The sequence below is a fragment of the Crocodylus siamensis genome, chromosome 4 (assembly GCF_052110815.1).
Source record: "Crocodylus siamensis isolate JL-2025a chromosome 4, ASM5211081v1, whole genome shotgun sequence".
Lineage (NCBI taxonomy): Eukaryota > Metazoa > Chordata > Crocodylia > Crocodylidae > Crocodylus > Crocodylus siamensis.
The window spans coordinates 75689613-75712634 of record NC_143398.1 but is presented as its reverse complement, the minus strand read 5'-3'; the positions used below and the strand labels follow the sequence as shown (position 1 = coordinate 75712634).

General features: G+C 38.7%; 1 protein-coding gene across 1 annotated transcript in view; it reads right to left on the bottom strand.

Moving 5' to 3' along the window:
• PTPRQ (protein tyrosine phosphatase receptor type Q) overlaps window positions 1-23022 on the bottom strand; it is a 217980-nt gene that overhangs the window by 187289 nt on the left and 7669 nt on the right. Inside the window, exons 4-14 of the mRNA XM_090042600.1 lie at window positions 21242-21496; window positions 18661-18878; window positions 16675-16861; window positions 16063-16347; window positions 14370-14654; window positions 11777-12046; window positions 10340-10600; window positions 7461-7591; window positions 7239-7368; window positions 1589-1739; window positions 419-525 (exon numbers count right to left, since the gene is read on the bottom strand). Coding sequence (XP_089898726.1) covers window positions 419-525; window positions 1589-1739; window positions 7239-7368; window positions 7461-7591; window positions 10340-10600; window positions 11777-12046; window positions 14370-14654; window positions 16063-16347; window positions 16675-16861; window positions 18661-18878; window positions 21242-21496 — 2280 coding nt within the window. The remainder of the gene's footprint in view (window positions 1-418; window positions 526-1588; window positions 1740-7238; window positions 7369-7460; window positions 7592-10339; window positions 10601-11776; window positions 12047-14369; window positions 14655-16062; window positions 16348-16674; window positions 16862-18660; window positions 18879-21241; window positions 21497-23022) is intronic.

Sequence of the window (23022 nt, the reverse complement as noted above, 5' to 3'; positions counted from 1 at the left end):
AGGAAAAGATAGAAGGATATATATCAGTTAATATTAGAATACACCATACTTGTTCAAGGGTGAATAACATTTATTGATACTATTTCTGTAAATCAGTATTATTAGTTTATTTGTACATGTATATCTCAAATGGATATGGGAAGGACTGAACTTAACCCTACAAAGAAAACCAAGAAAAAGTTTTGTATGTATATACCATTATGTTAAAATAACTGATGAACCAAGAATTGATGGCATTTCTATTAAAACAAAGAGGAAAAGTACATACATCTTCCAAAGCCGTGTTTTAGGATCTTTGGTATGAATACTAAGAATGTTACAGATGTGTGATCTAATCAATCCATTTGAAGTTTTGTGATTATATTTTCCATAGAGTTATACATTTTATACAATTTTCATTAATCAATCATGAACTTACTAGTGCTAATCTTGAGCATGGTAGGACGACTTCTTTTTAATCCATTGGTAGTCACAATATTAAATAAAAAGTCAGTCCCAGGAAGAAGGCCATCAAATTTGAATATTCTTCATATGTAAATAAAACAGATATTTTCATTAATTAAAAAAATATAGCTCATCACTGTACACCCCTCACAAAGTTATGGTCTGAATATGTCTTAAGTAAATATACATACATACACCCCCCCACCCCACCCAGAACATTTGTATATGAAAAAAGTCTGATTCCTAAGAGGGCCCATTATTGGGTCCAGGAGCAGATCCAGGGGAGTATAGCAGTGTAGACACACTCTCCTTCCTGTACAACAAACCCCAGCTGCTGCAGGCATGAAGGGAGCACCAGAGACGCTCATGCCCTGCTTCAGCCATGGGCTGTGTGGGGCAGTTATGCAGGAGCTGAGCCCAGCCAGGAACAATGATGGTGGTGGCAGTACATAGGTTCCCCCTTCCAGTGCTTGCTCCTGGCCATCAGGGGGCGAAGTGGTAGTGGGATGAGGCCAGAAGGAGGAATGTGTGTGCCACTGCTACTATTCCCAACCAAGCCCAGCTCCCTGTGCAGCTGTTTCCTGCAGCCTCAACTGAAGTGGAACTGGAGCAGGGCAAGAGCAGCTCTGGGACTCCCCCTTCTCAGAGGTCAGCCGGGGACAGAAGTGGGAGTGGTCCCCCCTTTTGTGTATGTGGCATGTTCTTTGCCCTGCACCCCAGTGGCTGGACTAAGGACTCCAAGTATGTGTCACCCCCACCCCCTCATGGCCTGAGGAGAAATACACCACAACCCCTCTTTAAAAAAAAATTCTTAGGTCTGTCCGTGATTTTTGTCCTGCATTTATTTCACATGCAAACCTCAGGGACCATGAACTCACAATAGTCTAGATCTAGACATGGTTGTCCCCAGAATCTGCTGAGCAGTTTTCCAAATCCAGAGTCTGAATTTGGGCTTTTGTATTTATAGAACTAAACCTGTTGAATGCGTTTAAACAAACCAATCATTGGAAATTTTCTTTTTCTTGATTTTAAGTGTGCAGGGATATATTCTAAAAAACACCTACTAAATAACTCTGCAGCATAGACTCTTCAAATACCTTCTTTTGGAGGGCAAGGATTGGGTACTACAATAAAATCTTCGTACCTTACACTGGAAGATAATATTTCTTCTTTGCTGAAGCTTTTGCTGACTATTGAAACAATGTAGCCATCAAACATATTTTGTGCAGGTGGCCAGGTGACAGTTATTGATTCCGAATCTTTACTGTGATTTACATATTTAACTGAGCTTGGTTCTGTATCAAAAAAAATACAAACATTAATGCAAGCCATTCAGACACAGGGCTTAAAAGATAATTATCTTCAGTCACAAAATGTTACTCAGGCTTCAGAGACAAAGCGTAGTTCATATCTGACCTGATTTTCCAATATGTCTAAAACTCTAGGTAAGAGCATTAGAAAACCTATGTCTTTACTGTGAGAAAGGCAGTCAGGTAGCTAATGTGGGTTAGTTATTCTAGCACAAAGCAGACATTTTTGGCAGTGAACCCATAGGACAAAACCCTATTTCACTTTAAAGTACCTAAGTGGCACTTATGCACAACTTCGATTCTATTTCTACGTAGTGGTATAAACAGAAACAAGGAGACAGCACTGAGAACGGAACAGAAAGTCCCTCCTACATTTCAGCTGTGTACTGGTTAGTACACTGGTCCATGGAGCAGGAGACAGTGAAATTTTAACCTCTATCTGTGACTTCCCAGTAAAGTGCTCTAATCACCACCATGGGTTAGATATTTCCTAGAACTCTCCAGACTTCCTCTTGAAGCTGACTTACTGTACCTTGTATTTTATAGTTATTCATACTATTTCTACCCCACAGTGGGTAGAGACTCAAAGTTGGACCCATAGCCTGCTCCCCTCTAAGGCAGGATCTGTCTTACCAAGTCATACTCCCTTTGGCTTTTTCTCTTCCTTCTGACCTCATGTGACTTCCCCTACTGCCTGCCCTAGTGGGCCAGCTTCAGCAGGAGGAGAGCTGGAGTGTATTCTAGTAATACCTACTAGTGGTTAGAGCACTTTGCCAAGAAGTAGGAGGTGCAAGTTCAGACCCCTGACCATGCTTTAACTACAAAGCTAGCAGCTTAAAACGTGGGAGGGTCATAGTTTCATAGTAGGTAGGGTCAGAAGGAACCTAAGCAGATCATCAAATCTGACCCCCTGCCAGGGGCAAGAAAGAGTGCTGGGGTCAAATGACCCTGGCTAGGTGATTATCCAGCCTCCTTTTGAAGACCTCCAGGGTAGAACCGTACACCACTTCCTTTGGAAGTTGGTTCCAGATCCTAGCCTCCCTGACTGTTAAGTAGTGCCTCCTGATGTCTAGCCTGAATCTACTTTCAGTCAGCTTACGGCCATTATTCTTTGTTACTCCCAGTAGTGCTCAAGGCTCAGCACTGTCTGCTGGTCCCCTTTGGCAAATTTATAGACAGCCACCAGATCCCCTCTCAGCCTTCTCTCGTGGAGGCTGAACAGGTTCAGGTCCTGTAGCCTCTCCTCGTAAGGTCCTGTAGCCTCTCCTCTGCCCTGTTGCCCCTGGATCATGCAAATGGCCCTCCTCTGGACCCTCCTGATGCTGTCCACACCCCTCCTGAAGTGTGGCGCCCAGAATGGGACACAGTACTCCAACTACAGCCTGACCAATGTCATATAGAGGTGGAGGATCATTTCTTTGGACCTGCTTGTGATGCATCTATGGATGCATGACAAGGTGTGGTTAGCCTTCCTGACCGCATCCCCACATTGGTGGACCATGTTCATCTTGGAATCAATAGTGACTTCAAGATCCTTCTCTGCCTCTGTGCTGACAAAAAGGGAGTTCCCCAGCCTGTAGGTATGCTGCTGGTTCTGCCTCCCTAGGTGCAGTACCTTGCACTTGTCAGTATTGAAACCTATCCTATTCTCATCCACCCACCTCTGTAACCTGTCCAGATCTAGTTGTAGCCTTTCTCTCTCTTCCAGCATGCCTACTTCTCCCCACGTCTTGGTGTCATCTGCAAATTTGAACAAGGTGCTTCTCACCCCCTTGTCCAAGTCGCTGATGAAGATGTTGAACAGTGTGGGCCTGAGGACTGAGCCCTGGGGAACCCTGCTGCCCACATCCCTCAGGTTGAAAATGACCCAACCACCACCACTCTCTGAGTGCAGCCCTCCAGCCAGTTTGCAACCCATCTGACTCTGTAGCCGTCAACACCACAGTCACCTAATTTTTTAATGAGGATGGGGTGAGAAACAGTGTTGAAGGCACTCCTAAAGTCCAGAAAGACTATGTCCACTGCGACACCTGCGTCCAAGGATTGTGTGACCTGGTCGTAGAAGGCAACCAGGTTGATCTGACAAGACCTGCCTCTAATGAACCCATGTTGATTACCCCTAAGCATAATCTCCCCTGTTGGTCCCTTGCAGATGTGCTCCTAGATAATTTTCAAAAGAGCTTTCCCAAGACCGAGGTGAGACTAACAGGCCTATAGTTTCCTGGGTCCTCTTTCCTCCCTTTTTTGAAAATGGGGACCACATTGGCCCTTTTCCAGTCCTCTAGCACCATGCCAGAGCACCACGAGTGCTTGTAAAGCCATGCCACAGGACCTGCAATGACCTCTGCCAGTTCCCTCAGCACTCTGGGGTGGAGATCGTTAGGACCTCCTGTGGTATATTACTCCTCTGGTACATATCTGGGAGCTGTGCTGTTTCTACAACTAAAGTTTAAGACTTACCTAACATTACATATGTGCCTTGGCAATTCTGTTCCACCATGATTTCACACAGCCATTGGACAGCCTACTAAATATACTCAGAAAGGAAGTGCAGGATGCATGCAGCCAGGCTGAATTACAAGCCCTGCATAAGTGCAAATACTGCAATTATACTGTGCAAAGTGCCCCTTAGGTGTGTGAAGATGAAACAGGATTTAGCTCAGAATCTTAAAGTCATAACCAAGCTCCTACTTTTGGCTGGCCATATGGAATATGACAACATTTCAGGAAAAAGCAACAGCATACTGATGCATTCTGAAACAAAATCATTAACTGGAAATAGTAGCAGAAAGTGGCAGGGTATAGCAGTCACTTAGACAGAAATGAAAATTTTCACCTGATCTGGCCACAGAAAGCAGTCTATAGCTGTGACCAAACACAAATGCACAGCCACAAACAGCTTAAAAACGGCCGATTGGGTGAAAATCTGACTCTCACTGCATGAGATATCAGATAGAGACATTTCAAAATGAAGTGTCTTCTGTAACTCGTGTCTGTGGAGCTTCCAACCTGTAACTGTTTTAAGAATAGGAGGAGGTAAAAGGAGTGGAAGAAGTTCAGTCTGGAGCCACTCTGAGGTGGGGGGGGGACTCCAATCCACCCACCCCACCCTTTAGCATCAACTGGGGAGCCTCAACAATGAGCTTCCTCCACTACCTTTCTCCCCTCCCATTCTGAAAGCAGTGAGCAGCATCAGAGAGCTGTGGCCATTGCTATGATAACTGGCTGCACACTTCCAGCCCACAGCTAGATTTCCTCCCTCCTCCTCACCAAGTCAATAGTGGACTTGTTTGGTCTGGGGTAACGTTCCAAACTTAGAATGCTCAGAAAATGTTCTGAGTTATAGCTGGCAGCTGTACTTCTGTCTGCATTAATGCAATGCTTGAACAGGCTAGAGATATCAGTGACATCATAGAGAAGTAAGCTAAAGATGGATTATACATTACAATTAGATCATGTTAAGATTACTCAAAACATGAATCATCATGCATTACAGCTCACTAACAAGGACTTCAAGCATCTTAAAATTGCACATTTTGGGGGAAGATTATCTGAGCTGTACTACTTAGCTTGACTTAAATAAATTTCTGGGTGTTCACCTAAGATAAAACCACCAATTTGCAATCCTCCAGTATCCCAGGAGGCACTGCTCCCAGATGGACCAAGCTATCACCCAAGACCCTACACCCTGGACTGACAGCTGGAAACAGCCACTCAACAGGAAGGTGGGGTGGGGTGAATGGGTAGGGGTCAGTGGAGAGGGACGGCAAAGGGGAGAAGTGAGGTTGGGAAGCCAGGGAGGAGGCAACATGGGGAAGGGTTGGGGAGGGTCAGGGTAAGAAGCTGGAAAAGGGAAGGAACAGCGGAAACAGGGGAAGTTGGCAGGGAGGGAGTTTCTGAACTGGTGTCCCTTCTGCCCCCAACCCCCAAATTGCCCCCTCTACCCTAGATTGCTCCCATGCCACACCAATTGCCCCTCTGTCCCCAGATCACTGCCCTGTCACATTGATCACCCCAAGAGTGCCAGATGTGATGGTGGCAGGGCATCCCTCCCCCTGCCTGTGCCTGGGGTCTCTGAAGACCATGCCACTCCTGCATAACATACACACCCAGACCCAGCATGCACCAAGCCATGAAACTGAAGGAGATGCACAGGGAAGGGGCAGGGGTGGAGACAAAGAGCTGCCTGGCAGCTGGGGGTCTAGATCTGGGTGGGCAGAGGTGGCACAAATTTCAGGGATCCCAAGAACAGGCAGGAAAAGGCCCTTGCTGGATACCTTCTGCTGCTGCCACCACTACTGCTCTTGTGCTGATTGGGCGACAGGGCAGGTATCCTGGTGTGAAGGGACCCATCACAGGGTGGAGAGGGATATGCGGGCTGATGGGGATGGTGGGGTGATTTGCTAGACTGTGGTTAGAGAGCCAATGAGCAGGGTAGGCATGAAGCAAACTTAAAAGCCATAGCCACACCCCTGGTCACCATCCTCTAGTGCACATTAGAGACAGCAAATGCGTGACTGATCACTAGCACTATTTAACTTTAACACAGACTTCCTTAGAATTTGCATCTGCTAATACTAATGTGTAATCTCACCCTAAGCAAATTATGAGCACATGTGGGACTCAGAACGTTTCCACATAGATTAAATCACACCCAGATTCAACAGAAGGACTTTATTTGTAAGTAGGAAATGGGTAGCCATGAGAAGATTTCATCTAGTTGTGTAAATAGGGAGAAGATGGCGGCAGACAACCAGGTAACAGAAAGTGTGCTTAAAATCCAAGGACCATGACAGAAAATTTAGGAGGCTGTGATGAAGTATATGTATGTGCTGCTGACTAAAAGGGGAACAAGGCTACTGTGGCAGAAACAAACCAGACACAAGGAGAACTATGATGGTTGGGAGAAAAAAGGGAAACAAATGATGTCATGTCAAAAGAGACATCAATATTTCAGGAAGAAGAAAAAATATTACTAACATGTTTCATAAAACAATTCAGAAAATGGAAAAAATCTTCAGGACCAAACTAAACCTTGGTGTGACTGATGCAGCTGCAAAGGGATACCAATGAGAATTATATCCAATATATGCCAGGAATCAGTTAGTGTAATAATATCTAAAACTTGTCCAAATTAGAAAGGTAGTATAGCATGCTGGATCCAATATTAGTGATAAAAATTCTGCAAAATTTTAAGTCTTGCTTTTTGGCTTTCTCTAATGACTTGAGAAACAGTTGCCAAGTATTTTGCAAGATCAGCCATCTGCCAATTGAATTCATAAGGTATTATTAGCAGGACCATTGTATGGTATAATCCAAATAGGTACACTTTTCAAAACAAAGAAACAGCTAAAGAAAAAGAACCAAGATAACAATGAAAGGCGAAGTGAGAGAAATGATAAAGAGTGCTTTAGGCCAATAATTCTTCAGGAAACTGCAGCAGAAAACAAATGATGCAACAGAAGCATAACATTAAAGTCTCACCTGTCTCTATTCCCTTTATTTCAAATAGGCTATCTCTGAAACCTTCTTTTTCTGTTCGAACCGTGAAGTTGTATAGCATTCCAGGAATAAGGCTGGAAAATACTGCCATTTCTTGTGTGATTTTTTGTACCTACAAATCAGATAAATCATATCTGGGCTATAAAGTGTCTGTGAAACAGTAACTATACACATTTTATGCAATTAATCTTGCTAAGAACATACCATTACAGCACGTGCACAATTTGTACATGTGACTTCATACTGCTGAAAATTTCCATCAGCACGATCCCAAACAATTTGTATTGAAGTGTCAGTAATATTACCTTCACGTACATTTGTTGGAGCTGCCAGACCTACAAAAGCATAAAACATTAAGATCCCTTATAGATCCCTTTCACACACACACACCTCAAAAAAATGAAAATAGGGGTTTCCTTCATGGTTGAAGGACAAATAGTTTGCTAATGATTAATTTGCCTGTCCAAAAATCAAATTGGGTTTGCTTACAAATTTGTCTCTAGGATTAAAGATGACATTTCTGAGCAAACAAGCCTAGCAATTTTTGCCATCTACTCTTGGAGAAGTGAATCTGGGGGGAAGGGAGGATGCACTAATGCGGTTGCACCCCCATTTTGATTTCTGCTCCCCCCAAAGTTTAAAATCAACTGCCTGGCAGTGACAGCAGCATTTCTGTTCAGGCAACAGTGAAAGTGTCAACTGAATTTGTGGCTCATTCAAATCCACCTGATTCCTTCCAAACTCCTAATTCCACAGGTATTAATGGCCATCTCTCTTTTTTAATGGTCTTGATGTTCCACTACAATTGATGTTCTAATTACAATTTGATCATGTTAAGATTATTCAAAACATGAATCATCATGAATTACAGCTCATTAACAAAGACTTTAAGCATCTTAAAGCTGCACCACTTTGGGGGAAGATTAGCTTGACTTAAATTAATTTCTGGGTGTTCACCTAAGATAAAACCACCAGTTTGCAGTCCTCCAGTATCCCAGAAGGCACTGCTCCCAGATGGACCAAGCTATCACCCAGGACCCTACACCCTGGCAACTAACCAAGGTTGTCTTTCTTCTGCAATTCTGCTGTCTTTTACCTGTTCCTGGTAACATAGCTCCTATTTCCAGCCCTGCAGACTGCCTTTAATTCATTCCAACATTATATTTAATTAATTCAATCCAATAAGATTATATTTCTTTTTTGCTTCGATATTAAACTGAATAATATAATGTAGCCCAAAGCCCCTAGCATTTTAGTAAAGCTTCTAGTTTATTTTTGCCTGGAGAAAAATATGTACTATGTTATATGCCATACTCACCATCTGTACCCCCCTTCCAAATCTTAGATCTGCCCATGTACTCTTTTAAAATGTAGTTAATCCCCTCTTTGCAAGTATCATACAGTTATGACCTATTTATTGAGGGTTAGCAAGATGATGCTCTGAGATGCACCAAATTTAAATGACTTGTTCCCTTTTTAGTAAAATGTGTATTGCACAGTGCAGACAAATATGTAAAATATTTAATTTAACATTTTCTAACCTTATTTTCCTTGCAAACTTTGTAAGTGATGAGTTCTTTAGTTTTCCTCACTCTCTTGTTGTAGAATGCACCTGAGCTGGTTATTCCTTTCAACCCTGGAAATCCACTTACCTCAATATACACTGCTTTCCATGTTGTAACAAACGCAACGACAAAAAAAGTTAAGAAAATTTTAAATTAAAAGTTTCACATATTTTTTTCTGCAGTTTGTGCCACCCAAACACCAATTTTTGTGGAATAAGCAGTGGAGAATCAACACTTAAGAACATAAGATCATAGGACTTGCACATCAAAAGATGTAGCTACTCAGATCTTAACACAAAATTCACTCAAAAACACTCTAGTTGGCATGTTTTTGCTTCAACTTGGAATACAAAAATGATCCCACACATAAGAGAGCCATGAGTTCTGGAATACAAAATAGACAATTTCAGGAAACCTGTAAAAAAGTATGTTTCACAGCAAAAAATATTAATACCAGAAATTCATATCTATAGGCTAACTTGTGGTTGACAGCAATATGTGCTTAGTGTAAACAAATATTATACTAGAATTAACTGCAAAAGTCTGGATTCTGGAAGAGGATGAGCAGTTTAAAAAAGTAGGTAACAAAAACTTACAATAAAACCCAAAAACATAGAAAACATTTTCTAAATCTACAGGTTTTAACAAAGAACAACATTTTCATTTATTGGTAACAAATTTATTTCTATTTTTGGTTACAAAGAGATAGTTTTAAATGTTATTTAATTTGTTTAGTAAAGGTTTGTGCCTTCTCCTTTCTCTCCCCTTTTCTTCTTCCATGTTTCCTATTCCCCCTCCATGTTTTCATCTACCGTTATCCAACTTTACTCTATCTTTCCTGCTTTTCAGTGAAGAAAAAGAGGGGAAATAGTGGACAAAAATACAGATTGAGTGGCTAAGTTTAACAGAAACAAAAATTCAAAACATAACATTTAGAAAATTAATATTTAGCTAAAGGTAATTTTAATAAATAATTTCGTTTAAAGGAATTCAATACCAGTTCTAGTATTAAGTCCTGCAAAGTAATCAGCTTGTGTAATTCCACTGTTTAGCATGATGCAACACTAAACTCCACCAACTGTTATACATTCCTGTAATGCACTAGTGATCTATTAAATTTCAAGACTCAGAAAAGCTGAGGATGTTAATTATATTGTTTGTTTATACGTATGTCAAAAGAATGGCTACTTTTGTTGGGGGGGGTTTGTTGTTTTTTTTTTTTTTAACCAGAGGGCCAATGGCAATTTAATGTTGTTTTAATTCCTAATTATGTACAAAATATTTGTGAAGAATTAGCATTAAATCTAGTAAATGAGCACAAAGACTAAGCACGTTTAGGAATGTAAATTCATATTCTTTTTTTTATAAAAACACGTTTATTAGGATTTAAATATAAATTGCCTAAATAGTTATTTCAAGGAAACTTTGTATGGAGTAGAGGAGAATGGCCTTCAAAAAAGGACTAAGAGTTAAAATTTAGAATCAGAGTCATATAAAAATTAACTTAAAGTTACTTACATGTTCTTACTGCAGATACATGATATACAGAACTCAACATGTTTCCACTTATTGTGGAAACATAGAAGTCATATTCTGTGCCTGGGATCAAGTTTTCAATAGTTATTGTGTCATCATTCTTTAAAGCAAATGTTGCATTAGGCCCTCCTTTACTTGCAACATATATACCATCAAATATTCCAACATGAGGCATTTTAATAAATAAAATCACAGAATAACTATAAACTTCATAGGGGACAACAATTTCAACTGGTTTAGGCTCTGAAACAAGAAAAAAGAGCATTTTTAAAACGATACAAAACAGTTGTAAATAAGCTGAATGAAAATCATAAATAAATCTGAAATAGCTATTCCAACTGTCTTTGTAACGAAGTGATAGCTACCAAATAAAATGCATTATTATTAGAAAATAACAACAGCCAACTCTTGTATGGTGCTTTATGTGAGCATTACATTAAAGAGCTAGGCTAGTTTCCTTCCCATCATAATTGCAGTAAGTATACAAAGTATTTGAAGCAATTGTAAAGAAATTTTAAATGAGGTATGCAAATATAGTTCTATAACAGATGCCAAATAATCTTGCATTATTTCTTGCTTCACAGTCAGTGTTAATGGCTGTGAAAAGCATCTTCTTTTTGCCATGTGTACACTGAATGAGGCATTCAACATTATCCTATATCAGAAATATGACTAAATTTTCCTGATAAAAAACAGTGTAATAGTTTATATTAGCTGTGACGCCAGCATTTTTTCATCTTCAATTTTACAGCCTTACCCCCTACACAATGACACATATTTCAAGGGCAAATCCTCCACATTCCTTTTGTGCTGCTAAAAATCTATATTTCCTTAGGAAGACATCCGTTTATCAGTAGACTAAGCATGTATACACACGTTTTGCAATGTATTCCAATTTTCTCTAGAGGAAATGGGAGCACATGTATGAAGCAAAATATTTACTTCTGAAAAAATGCTGCTCCCTTATATATTTACTTCAGAGGAAATCTTACGTAAATTTACACCAGAGAAAGTTACACTGATGCATGTGTCATGTATCTGCTAGTCAGCATCACTCCAAGATAGCTATTTGCTCAGTGCAAACCGTCTCCTCTGCTTCTTAGTATAATATAACCAATCTCTTAACAGTAGAAGTAAGATCTCTTAGCATGCATCCATCTCTTCCACTCACGATGATTCAACACTGTCCCTGCACTTTCAGGGAAGACTGATACAACACTGTAGCATTTGCTTTTCATTATTTTAAATAATTCTGCATCTATAAAATATTAGAGATTGTGTTTCTGCCAGTGTATCTAAATGTATTAGAAATCTCAAATGAGGTTTTTGACCACCAAGAAAAATTCACCTGATATTCCAAATCTTTTTGCTAACCAAAATTAAAGAAATCCATTAGTCTTTTCTAAAATATTATCTTACTTAGTGTGCATTGAATCATCTTCAGTTCACTCATATTTCCATTATTTACAGTTGCTACTGCTATTTCATAAGTCATTCCAGGGATTAGAAGATCAACCTTTAAGCTCTGTGTGTTGTTTAATAGAAATGTTAAAGTTTCATCCACATCCATAGTAGGTTTAACTTGAATGTAGGATTTCTGGCCCTCTGGTGGTAGTTCCCAGTTAAGAATCATGCTGTCGTCTTGCACATCCTCAAGATGAATAAAAACCCTGCTAGGTGGACTGACAGCTTAAGTGAAAGAAAAAGAATTATATATAAAATATAAGATAATTTATTTAAATAGTAGTTATTCCTAATATAGACCCTTTTTGTGACATTGTAACACAGCATACACATAACAGTAAAAGCCTTTTGCACAATGGTTTTATCAAAAGCTAAGTTATATTAAAAAACATGTACATGCCTACTGTAGCTAATGATATATTGTTTTCCTTTAGCTTGTATGTTAAATTATTCTACTAGTAGTTTTATATACAGGAAGAATAGAAGAGGCAGGTAGTAACACACTGAAGAGCAGCAAGAAGTAGAAATATGGGAAAACAAGAGGAGTTATCTATAATGTGCATGGGGATGCACAGCACTGGTACATTTCTAATCTCTGAACTGTTGATTCTTTGTTTTTTCAGCAATCCCTCACAGTCAAGAATGGTTGTGTTCCATGATTGAATTATCTGTGTGTTTGAAGATGACTGATGAGGCCTTTTTGGGACTGACATACTTTAGTGCAGCTCAGACATGTGTTTCCATGTAGAGCAGGTAGTGCTGGATTCTTGGTTTGGTCCGTAACACGCAGCTTCTGCCACTTCTGCTCTTCCATCTCCTGTTGTTGTCATAAGGTTTCAAAGTACTGAGGCCCCTACAGCAGACTCTTCCTCCTTTTGGGGCAGACCTGAGCAATAGTCTCCCACGAGTTGGTATTGATGTTGCATATTTTTAAAGTTGTCCTTGACAATGCCCTGAAAGTGCTTTCTCTGCCCTCCTTGTGAGTTTATACCTTGGCTGAGCTGACAAAATAAAACTTGCTTCAGAAATCTGAAGTCAGACATCTAGATACCATGGCCAGCCCAGTGAAGTTGATGTTAGATGATCAATACTCAAGGTCTCCGTTCAGGAGAACACTACTGTTGGTGTGTCCATCTTCCCACTGGATTCAGAAGATCTTCAACAAGCAACATTGAAGGTACTTCTCCAACAACTTTAGATGTCTCCTGTCCATGGTCTATATCTCATCTCCATACAGCAAAGTAAGGATCAAAACTACTTAGTAAACCATGAGCTTGCTTTCAGTTCTGATGTCATGATCTTCAAACACCCTTTTATTCAGGTGTCCAAAGGCTGTACTTGCACATTTAAGGCAAGGTTGAATTTCTACATCAATGTCAGCCTTCTGTGAGAGAAGGCTTCCAAAGTACAGGAAATACTCAACATTCTCCAGAGGCTTCTGAAAGTTAAGTCTCCATCCCATTTTCTTGTATGGCTCATATACATTAAATTGATCATTTATAACACTATATTTTTACTGGCATTATATTAAAATTGTTTCCATTGCCCTTTTATAGCTAGACTCATAGAATTATAGAAAAATAGGAACCATAGGAGATTAGCTAGTCTTAGTCCCTGTTCATTGCAGGATCCTTTCTGTCTTATCCATTGCCGTCAATGTTTGGTCTAACATGCACTTAAAAACTCCCAGTGACAAAAGATTCATAACTTGTTTGGGTAATCTGTTCCAGTGCTGAGCCACCCTCACTGTTAGAAAGACCTTCCTAATATACAATCTACATTTTCCTTCTAGCAATATAAGACTTCTTGTCCTCCCCAAAATATTCGCAAAGAACAGTTAATGACCATCTCCATTACAACCTTATTTGTACTTAAAGTGTATTATCAAATCCCTCTTCAGTCTTCCTTCTCCCAGTTCTTCCAACCTTTTGTGTATGCTATGATCCACACAGTTGCACACCAAGTTTTCAGTAGTTTCATTTAGACTGTATTATCTTAGTTATGAGGTTATCATGGGAGACCATATTGAAAGCCTCCCTAAAATCATGACATAACACATCCAAGTCACAGAACCTGACAGCTTGTCATTGAAGAAAATAAGGTAACATTTTACCACCTTTGTTCACAATAAATAGTCCCTTACTCTGCAAGTACAAACTTTCACTTGAATATAATTTTGCACAAAGTAATAAACAACTTAAGTGGGTATATCAAAATCTGACTATTGGTATAATCACTGATCTGCCATCATTTCTATTAACAGAGCAATTATAGGAATTTCAGTTATTTTTCTGTCATTAAATGTATGCATAATAATAACAACAATAGCTACAACAATACAGTTAACAGGTAAATAAATAGATCCCTGAAGAACAAAAATGGAGGTGCTAATTGTTTGTAAAGTTACTACATGTTAGAGGGAGTGAAAAGAAAGCTTAAAAGAAAATGTCTTTACTTCCCAAAATGCATTCAAATGGACCATATACATACAGTACTAATTACAAGCAACGGTATATAATAGTTGAAAAAGCTATAAATATGTAATCACCTGTTGTGATTAATATTGCCTTCTCACTGCAGCTGAGAGAGCCTTTTTCAGCCACAGTCTGTAAGTATATACAATACTGATGAAATGGCTTGAGGTTTCCAATTATTGTCGAAGTGTTAATTTTTTCAACTGCTAACTTCTCCCATTTGTTTGCTTCAGTATCCAAAATGGTGACAAGATAGTAATGAAAAGATGCACTGGTTGAGTTCTGCGGAGGATCCCATTGTAAATGTATTTCTGTTGATGAGATGTGGGTAGCCTCTAAATTTTGAGAATGTAATGGTCCTGACAAAAAACAATTAGAAAGGGAGAATAAGAAAAAAGTTTCTGACATCTCTGATTACCATCTTTTTATTTAAAAGTATAATTAGAAATGGTGACAGTAAAATTGTTTTTATAAACATATTAAATGACAAAAATCACAACTCCCAAAGGGTAAAAAGAAACAGCTACACCACAGTATCTCTTAAGTGATTATATGTAGAAAGACTGAGTAAAATCTTGGTCCTGGATATCAATGGTAAAACTTGGATTGAATTCTTTAAAGTCAGGACTTGACTTGTTGTAGGAAAAGTATTAATCAATGTTATTTAATTAGCTCATATGACCTAACTTTCCTTAAACATTAGACTAGGATGTATTTATTGACAGCGCTTGTTAGAACTGTTAATAGCTATATCTATTTTTTTTAGTTTTGCTCAGTATCACAGAGACAAGAACTTGGAAAATTTGTCCCCGAAATCAGTTTTAAACATCAGACCACAGCAGATAATACTTAATATAATGGCACTCTCTTCTTCAAACCTCTTAATCATATTTGTTTCTTATATTTAATATTTACAGCTAAAACACTGATTATTTAAAACATATTGAACTTAACATGAATTAGAATCTAAATTGATTTGTAATTAAAAATACAATATTAATATTTTATACTACTGTTGCCTATAATACTTTAAAAATCAAGAAATGAACTGATTGAATCTAGATTGAAGCTGAGATGCAGAACACATTCCTCTCCCTGAGTTAACAGTCTTGGTAGACTGAGACTTTTTTAAAAACGATGCTTGTGTCTGGACTAATTTTTCCTTGATGATATTTCACTTTGATTCATCTTTTGATTTAAGGGAATTATGCACCTTTATCCACTGGCAGGACCTATTTGTGTTCACTAGTGTGTTCAGCTAGATTTTTGGTAGGACAACAATAAATGAACTATAACTTTCTCTATACTCCACTGGTTTGGTGTATTGGGTCAAAAATCCATAGTGTAATCCAAACAATGAAAATCTATCTTTGCCTTTCTTATATCAATATGGGCATTGCTATATTTCCAAAACAAATCTTGTACTTTGAAATTAGAACACGTGCCATTTCATTTAATCCTGACTGTCTTTGTAATCATTCTGCCAGCTGACCCTACTCCAAGTTTTTAACTTGCCTGCCTTTTTTCTATTTGTGTGCAATGAAAAATTTTCAGCCCTCGTACCACCTGTTCCAGTGAGTAAGGCACTATAGCATAGGATAGGGAACACGACTTTAAACACATGACACTGATTGTGTTTGAATATAGGATTTGATTCTGATTATCTCTATAAAGAAAGCATATTGAAATAAAATACAGGGTCTTAAAAAATAAGAAAAAAAATAGAGTAAATGCATGATTATTATTCCTGCATGTTTTGTAACTCACTTGTTTCTACCAGCAGAATGGGGCTTAAGTTAGTGTGTGCCCCGCTTGGGCTGCTTGCTGATAATAAAAATCTATAGAAGCGTCCAGGAGACAACTGACCAACTCTGGCATGTGTTGTATTTCGAGACAAGCTTTGAATATGTTGTTCAAAATGATCAAAGTAGTATTTAATTATAAGTTCAAATCCCGATTTGAGCCAGTTCCTCAAATCACTCCAAACAAATACAGCTTCCGTTGTATGAATATCCTGCACATAGAACATGAAGTTATCTGGTACAGGAGGTACTGAAAAAGAACACCGAAATAGGAACCATTAACAAACGGGAAGTCCTTTTTTCTAAAATGTTAAATCCATGCCTGCCTGTCTCTACCCTAGTCTCATCCCCACCTTCCCAAATCCAGTGCTGTCTTCAGGATAGGAGGGGGGAAGGATGGGAGGGAGTTCTGTGCTGGGGCAGGGGTTAAATTTTAGATTTATGTGCCCCCTCCAGATAAAGTTAGTAGAGCAGGGGATTATAAATCTAAAGTTAGATTTACATGGATTTAACTATATAGGGGGGGAAAAAAAACCATATTTCAGGCAAGTTTTAAAACCAAAAAAAATGTAGTTACATTCATATTCACAAATATATGGCAAAGATAAAAAGCAGAAAAATCCTGTGAAGAAATAGTTTGGACCAGTTGGATTTTGCTGAAAAGCATAACAGTCAGTGTCATTCTCTGGTATCATTGATAAAGTTGAAATTTCAGCTTTTCCAAGATAAGGAGATCCATCTGTCCATATGAGGTGACCTTCTTCCTACAGCAAGAAAAATTACAGTTATTTAAATGTAATAAATCCTTTTAAAATTATTTTTAAACAAATTAAACAACAATGCTAGATTATTACTGTTCAGATTTTCTACTGACATCTTTGAAACATCTATTATTTTTTTCCCAATTATTTAAGAGAATTATTTACACAGATCATTCTGAATGAAATACATTTTTACTTGCATTGTAGCTATCACTCCAAATTTACAGAGAGTTGCTGGAATGTTACAGTGAATTGGTATGATGTTAATGTAAAATGATAAATAATTTCAAAGAATCTTTGTTAGAACATTTGTTAAGAGCTGGAGAGATTCAATTAATAATGCGATCAATGAGAAAAAGTGGTCTTGATCAGCCTAAAACTATATCTATATTTGTGTTGAAAACACAGCATAACTGGCTGAAAAAAATTCAGTGTTAGATTCACAAAATGAGAGAAGAAAGAGCTGTCACTCCATTTTGCCCAGTAGCATGGCAATTAGGACATTCATCCAGGATACGGGAGACCTGGGCTCCATTTTCTCCTTTTGTGAAGAAGAATTTAAACCATTTCTTACATCCCAGTAAAGAGCTCTATGGAGCAAAATATAGGAATTTTTGGGGTAGGGATGTTCTCAATCTCTCCTGTTGATGACATCATTTTGCACATAATTAAACATTCACTGAGCCAGAGCAGGCATGTCAATATGTCCACAAAACAGCAAAAGAGATTGAAAGCAACCCTTGCCCAAATGCTTTACAGCAAAGGTATCTAACCATGCAGTTGTTTCTTCTAGCCCACAAGGCTCCTGGAAGAACCAGGAATTGGAGGGTGGGCTGGCTGGGGAATTCTGGGGTACACAGCCCAACTGGTGATGTACTGCAGTGGCAGTGGGGCAAGCAACAGCTGCACTAACCCCTGTGGAACCCATGGTATGGCTCAGCTGGCCACCAGAGGTGGGTCTGGATATGGTCTGCAAAGAGCTCCAGGGATCCAGATATAGCCCCAGGGATGGGAGAGCCAGTAAGTTTGACACCCATGCTTTACAGCACACTAGTTAGGACACTCACAAGAAAACTTGGACTAAGTGCCCTCCAGCAGCTGAAAAAAACAGAACAAACAGAATTTGTGCTTCCCACATCTTGAATACATGCACTGACCACTGTGGAAGCAGATTTAAGAAAAAGGCAATGTTTTTAAAGATGTCCAAAATGTCACAAAACATTTGGATTTGGGTTGATTATTGCTTTTATTTCAGTGAGAAGGGAAAAAAACCAAAAAATAAAATTCATTTTGGTTTAGATTGAACCATTTTTTGTTTCAGCAGCAGACCAAAAAAAAAAAAAAATCAATTATGAACACAACTCTAATCATAGTAATAGCTAGAAAGCAACTTTAATAGTGCTGTAAGTCATAATAAAAATAAGTTAATGACAATCATCTACTCATAAGTCAGTACTGCTGATAAAGTTATACATAATTTCTGGAAATGATGCTGAGTAGTCAGACATTCTGAAAAAAAAACCAGGATATGCTTTAATCCTGTAAATCTGCCAGGGAAAAAAAGCTTTCAAGACAGTTGAAACCATAAGAGACTTCTTTCTGGTGCCAATAATGCTGAGTTTGTATAGCAACACAGTACTGCTACGGTGTGAAGTTTACATTTTATAGTGATTCAAATGAGCAGGGAAATGACCAATGTGAATGAATGGCTTTGCCAAAAAAACCAGTAAGTTTTGAAGTTCTCCTGCTGCCAAAAAATCTGCTTTAAGAGGAAAATACAAGTAAAGATCAAATATACTGACCTTCATGTCATTAAGTCCTGTCCATAGAATGATTATTTGATTGAATCGCTGAAGGTAAGAAGATATAAATGCATTTTCTTCTTCAGTCTTTATGTCAACAAGATGTGCCCCCAGTGAAGATAATTCACAGATTTGTTGTGCCATACCCCATGGTTTGCTTTCTCTGCTTATTTTATAGCAACTGCCTTTGAATGCAAGCCATCCCGGTGAACACAAACCTGTAAGTGGGAAAAGATGTTATTGCCAAAAAGTAGTCTACCAATAACGATTGCATTACAGTTCACAATTTTTTTTAAATGTTATAAACACTTACAGATTGTTACCATGTTTAAGTAAAAAACAGGACTGTGGATCCCAAACTTTCAGAAACCATGAATCAGGCCTTGGAAAGTCAATAGACTTTTGTAAAAAAATAGAAAATCCTAGTAAATAATAGAAGTTGTATTTTTTTTGGTTACTATCTGGATCCTGAGCTTTCCCAAAACTGTGAATTGGATTTTCAGGCTTTCTATTATAAATGAGTGCTAGAAACACTTTCTTTCTTTTTAAGAAAGCAGATTTTTCTCAGCAGTATCAAGATTCTTGTACCTAGATCTTTTAAGGAAAACACCAAATATCAAGAGATTCACTGTAAAGTCACAAGAGCAATTTAAAACTAATGTCATCTAACATTTGTTTTAAATAACATTCTGGTTGTGGATCTTCCTTAAGGCTTTAGTGTTTTTTCTTAAACACATGTCATTCTTACTCTTGTGCTGCTAAACTGTTAGGATTTAAAATAGAAAGAGATGATTAAATTAAAGAATTGACACTGTTTCAAATGATTATTCCTAAATGCAACCCAAACACTCTCTGAATATTGGCAAAGCTGATACAGTCTTAACAAATATATGCAGTTATGCATATTATGTAATTATGCATAATTCCACTGCTGTTAGATTTCTACCCATTCACACCAGAGTATGTTAAAGTACTCAAAGTATTAGTAGCTCAATATTGCAGTCTAGTCACAGTACATGGTTGTGTTATCAAATCTGCCACATATTCTGTAGAATCTGACTAGTCCTGCTCAAATCTTTATTTATGCTATCTAAAAAAACATGTACATTTGCACATTTATAGGCTAAGACATGCACCATCCTGATACTTCCAAAAGTTGAAAAGAAGTATCCCTCTTCCTAGAAACTAACAATGAAAATATTCTTGGCCACTTTATTTTCTCTTTTTCACTTTCAGTGCCCATCTCCAGGCATAATGTTTCTATTGGGAGAATCACTGCTTTCCCAGTAGAAACCAGGAGTGTACTCAATTACTTCCAAAAGAAACATATCCACTCCAGAGAAAAATCTTCCAGGTCGATACTTGAAAGATCTCCCCTGCAACAGAAAATCTCTGGCAAAAAAAGAACTCTTGTAAACTCCCCTATTAGTGTGCTTTGGGAGGGGTGGGGAGGCGAGAAGCAGGACGATGCTCCCAGCCACTTTTCCAAACCAGGGACAGCCTGGTTTGGAGAATGGGCTAGGGGCTGTGCTCCTTCAATTGCATTCCCAATGGCTCCAAGTACTGTCTTCGAACACAAGCTTGGAACACTTTAAGAGCTTCCTGCTCATAGCCCAGCTCCCTTGCCCATGGTACAGGAGAAGCCACACCCACTGGCTCTCCAAACTGGGAATACCCAGTACGGAAAGTGGGAAGGAGTTTTGCTCCACTAATCCAGTCTGCCACCCCACAACAGAATTGGGAGGAACAGAGTAGCCACTTCCTGATCCCTGGTTTGGGGAAGGTGTGGAGAGAGAGAGTTGCAGGCCGAACAGCTGTACTGCTCCCTCTCCTGGAAAGATTCCCAGAAATAAATGCCTGTTTTAGGACTGGGACAGAGATCCAAGTTTAGTTTTCAATTAAAGATGTCTTTAATTTTTATTTGACCTGGGACAATTTAACCACCCCTCCCCTTCTTTTTTTAACTTTGGTCAATTTTTAAATGACATATGCCCCTTTGAAATCAAAAGGAAAACAGTTTAATTTTGAAAACATCAAAATAAACAAAATGCCAAAATATACTTTTTGGCATTTCCAAAACAACATTTCATCAAAAAAGTTGAAATGATATATTACAAATGTCTGATATTTCTCCCTTAACTTTTGGCTGAAAGCAATCACCAAAGTTTATCTTAAATTAAAAATTGTCGTCACCCCACAAATCTTTTTTTTTTTTCAACAAATTTACTTTTCCTTAGAATTTTTTCTGAGTTGTAGTCTTGGATCAGGAAAGTACCAAGTACTTACAAGCATATACACACCCATACAAACTTGCAACTTTGTTTCCATAAATAATCATGAATCTGTCTTTGAAATATATTCTGCTAGTATCTGTGACAATAAGATTCTGGTTTTTATAGTCTGTTGGGTTTTTTTTTAGGAAACGATGCTCGTATATAAAGATATACAAGCACCAGTGAACAGTATTCATTTAAAAATCTGTGTCAATAGAAGATTATTTACAATTTTCTGTAACCTGTTCTGCATAGTATTCAGTATCACCTTGTTAATCACTGTGATGACAGTAAACTAGTGCATATACCTGTTTCAACTTGAATATCCAGTGTTTGAGATACACTTATAAACTCAAGCAGCAGTTGTTTAAATTCAAACTTAAAACTATACAAGGTTGCAGATGTTAAATTATCCCATTCAGAGAAGACATCATTTTGTTGCAGATTCCGTGACATGTTATTCAGTGAAATTGAAACTGAGAAGTCCTTAGCCAGTGTACTCCAGTTAAAAGATACCGTAGTCATGGTCACAAATGTTTTGATGTTGTTCACCGAGATTCCACCTAATACATCAGGAAAAAAATAGTCATATTTACAATAATGCATGTTAATAAATATTTATTTTTTTCTTTGTACTCAGGAAATGCTGAAGGATGTACTGCAACTGGGAAATCTACATGTTCCTCTTTAGCTGACAATAGAAGGTTTCCACAAGGCAATTCTACCCATCTTTACTTTAGTTGATTTTAACTATGTATAAATATAAAACTGAAAAATCATTATATTCAGTATAGGCAACTCCAGCTTAACACTGTTTCACTTAGAGTTATTTCACTATAATGCTCATTTGAATTTGATACCTGATTTCACTTAGCGCTCAGTGAGTTTTGTTATAATGCACACAGTCACTATCTTGGGTCATTGAAAACAATTGCGGTCACCACCTTGGGTCATCAAATACTTTCAGTTTCACTTAACGCTTGTTTTGCTTAATGCTCAGGTTTTTCAGGAACCAATTAAGAGCGCTAAGCAGAGGTTGCCTGTACAAACAAAAACCACGCCTACAGATGAAAGATACCGTGAGCATCAAAATGTGCATTCTATAATGCAGCTAGGTTCACTTTCCATAAATAAGAACATATGTTGGCTAAGTGTCCTAGCACACCAGCTGCACAATCCTGTAAAATGTAGAGCACCTCTTGAATACTGCTGAGTGCCCTCCACTCCCATCAACATCAATGAATGCTGCAACCAGGAGTCAGTTCTTCACATGTTTATGCTACAGATTTAAATATGATTCTTGATCTCGGTCTTTCACTTCTAGGTTGGCAAGAAATTGGAAAATCTTAAAGACTATGCTTTAAGGAAATTATTGCCTAAATTACCTAAAACATTTAGACCCTTGGCACATGTTCATTTAATGGTATGATGGGATCCCTGATCCCAACAATTGTGCCTCCTGTCATGCCACACATGCGTGGCCGGACAGGCAATTCTGGGATCCGATATCAGATCCCAATCGTACCATTACTATTTGCTAGTGCAAAGGGAGACCTGCTTCACAATCTCAGGTTTCCTCTGAACTGGCAAGCAGAAAGCCACGTGGCTGTAGCCAGGTATGAACTGGTATAGACCTGAGCCCAATAATCAACTGGCTGTGGTCCCAGCCCCAAGACAGGCTCCAGAGCCCTATCAACCAGGATATCAGAAAACCTTGTGTGTACACAGTTTATTAAGATCCAGGCATGCCAGGGCCCCACAGTCAGGGAGAGGTTTGCCAAACTCAGGGCTCCCCATGCTCCAGGGATTTCAGAAAACCATGTGTGCAGTTAGACTGCACATGTGTTTTTGAAATATCCTGGCACATGGGGATACCAGCACTGGGGATTTGTCAAGAGCTGTAGGGAATGGCAGTCAACCTGACAAGTCACAAAGAGCCCTGGGGGATCCCCACAACCCAGCACCCTGGCCCAGCTGATGAGTTCCCCAAGACTCAGCACCCTGAAAACAGCCAGCTGCAGCTCTATGCAGGACTGCATCATCAGCAGGACTGCAACTGTCAGCCTGCCCATACAGCGGAGCTTTCAAC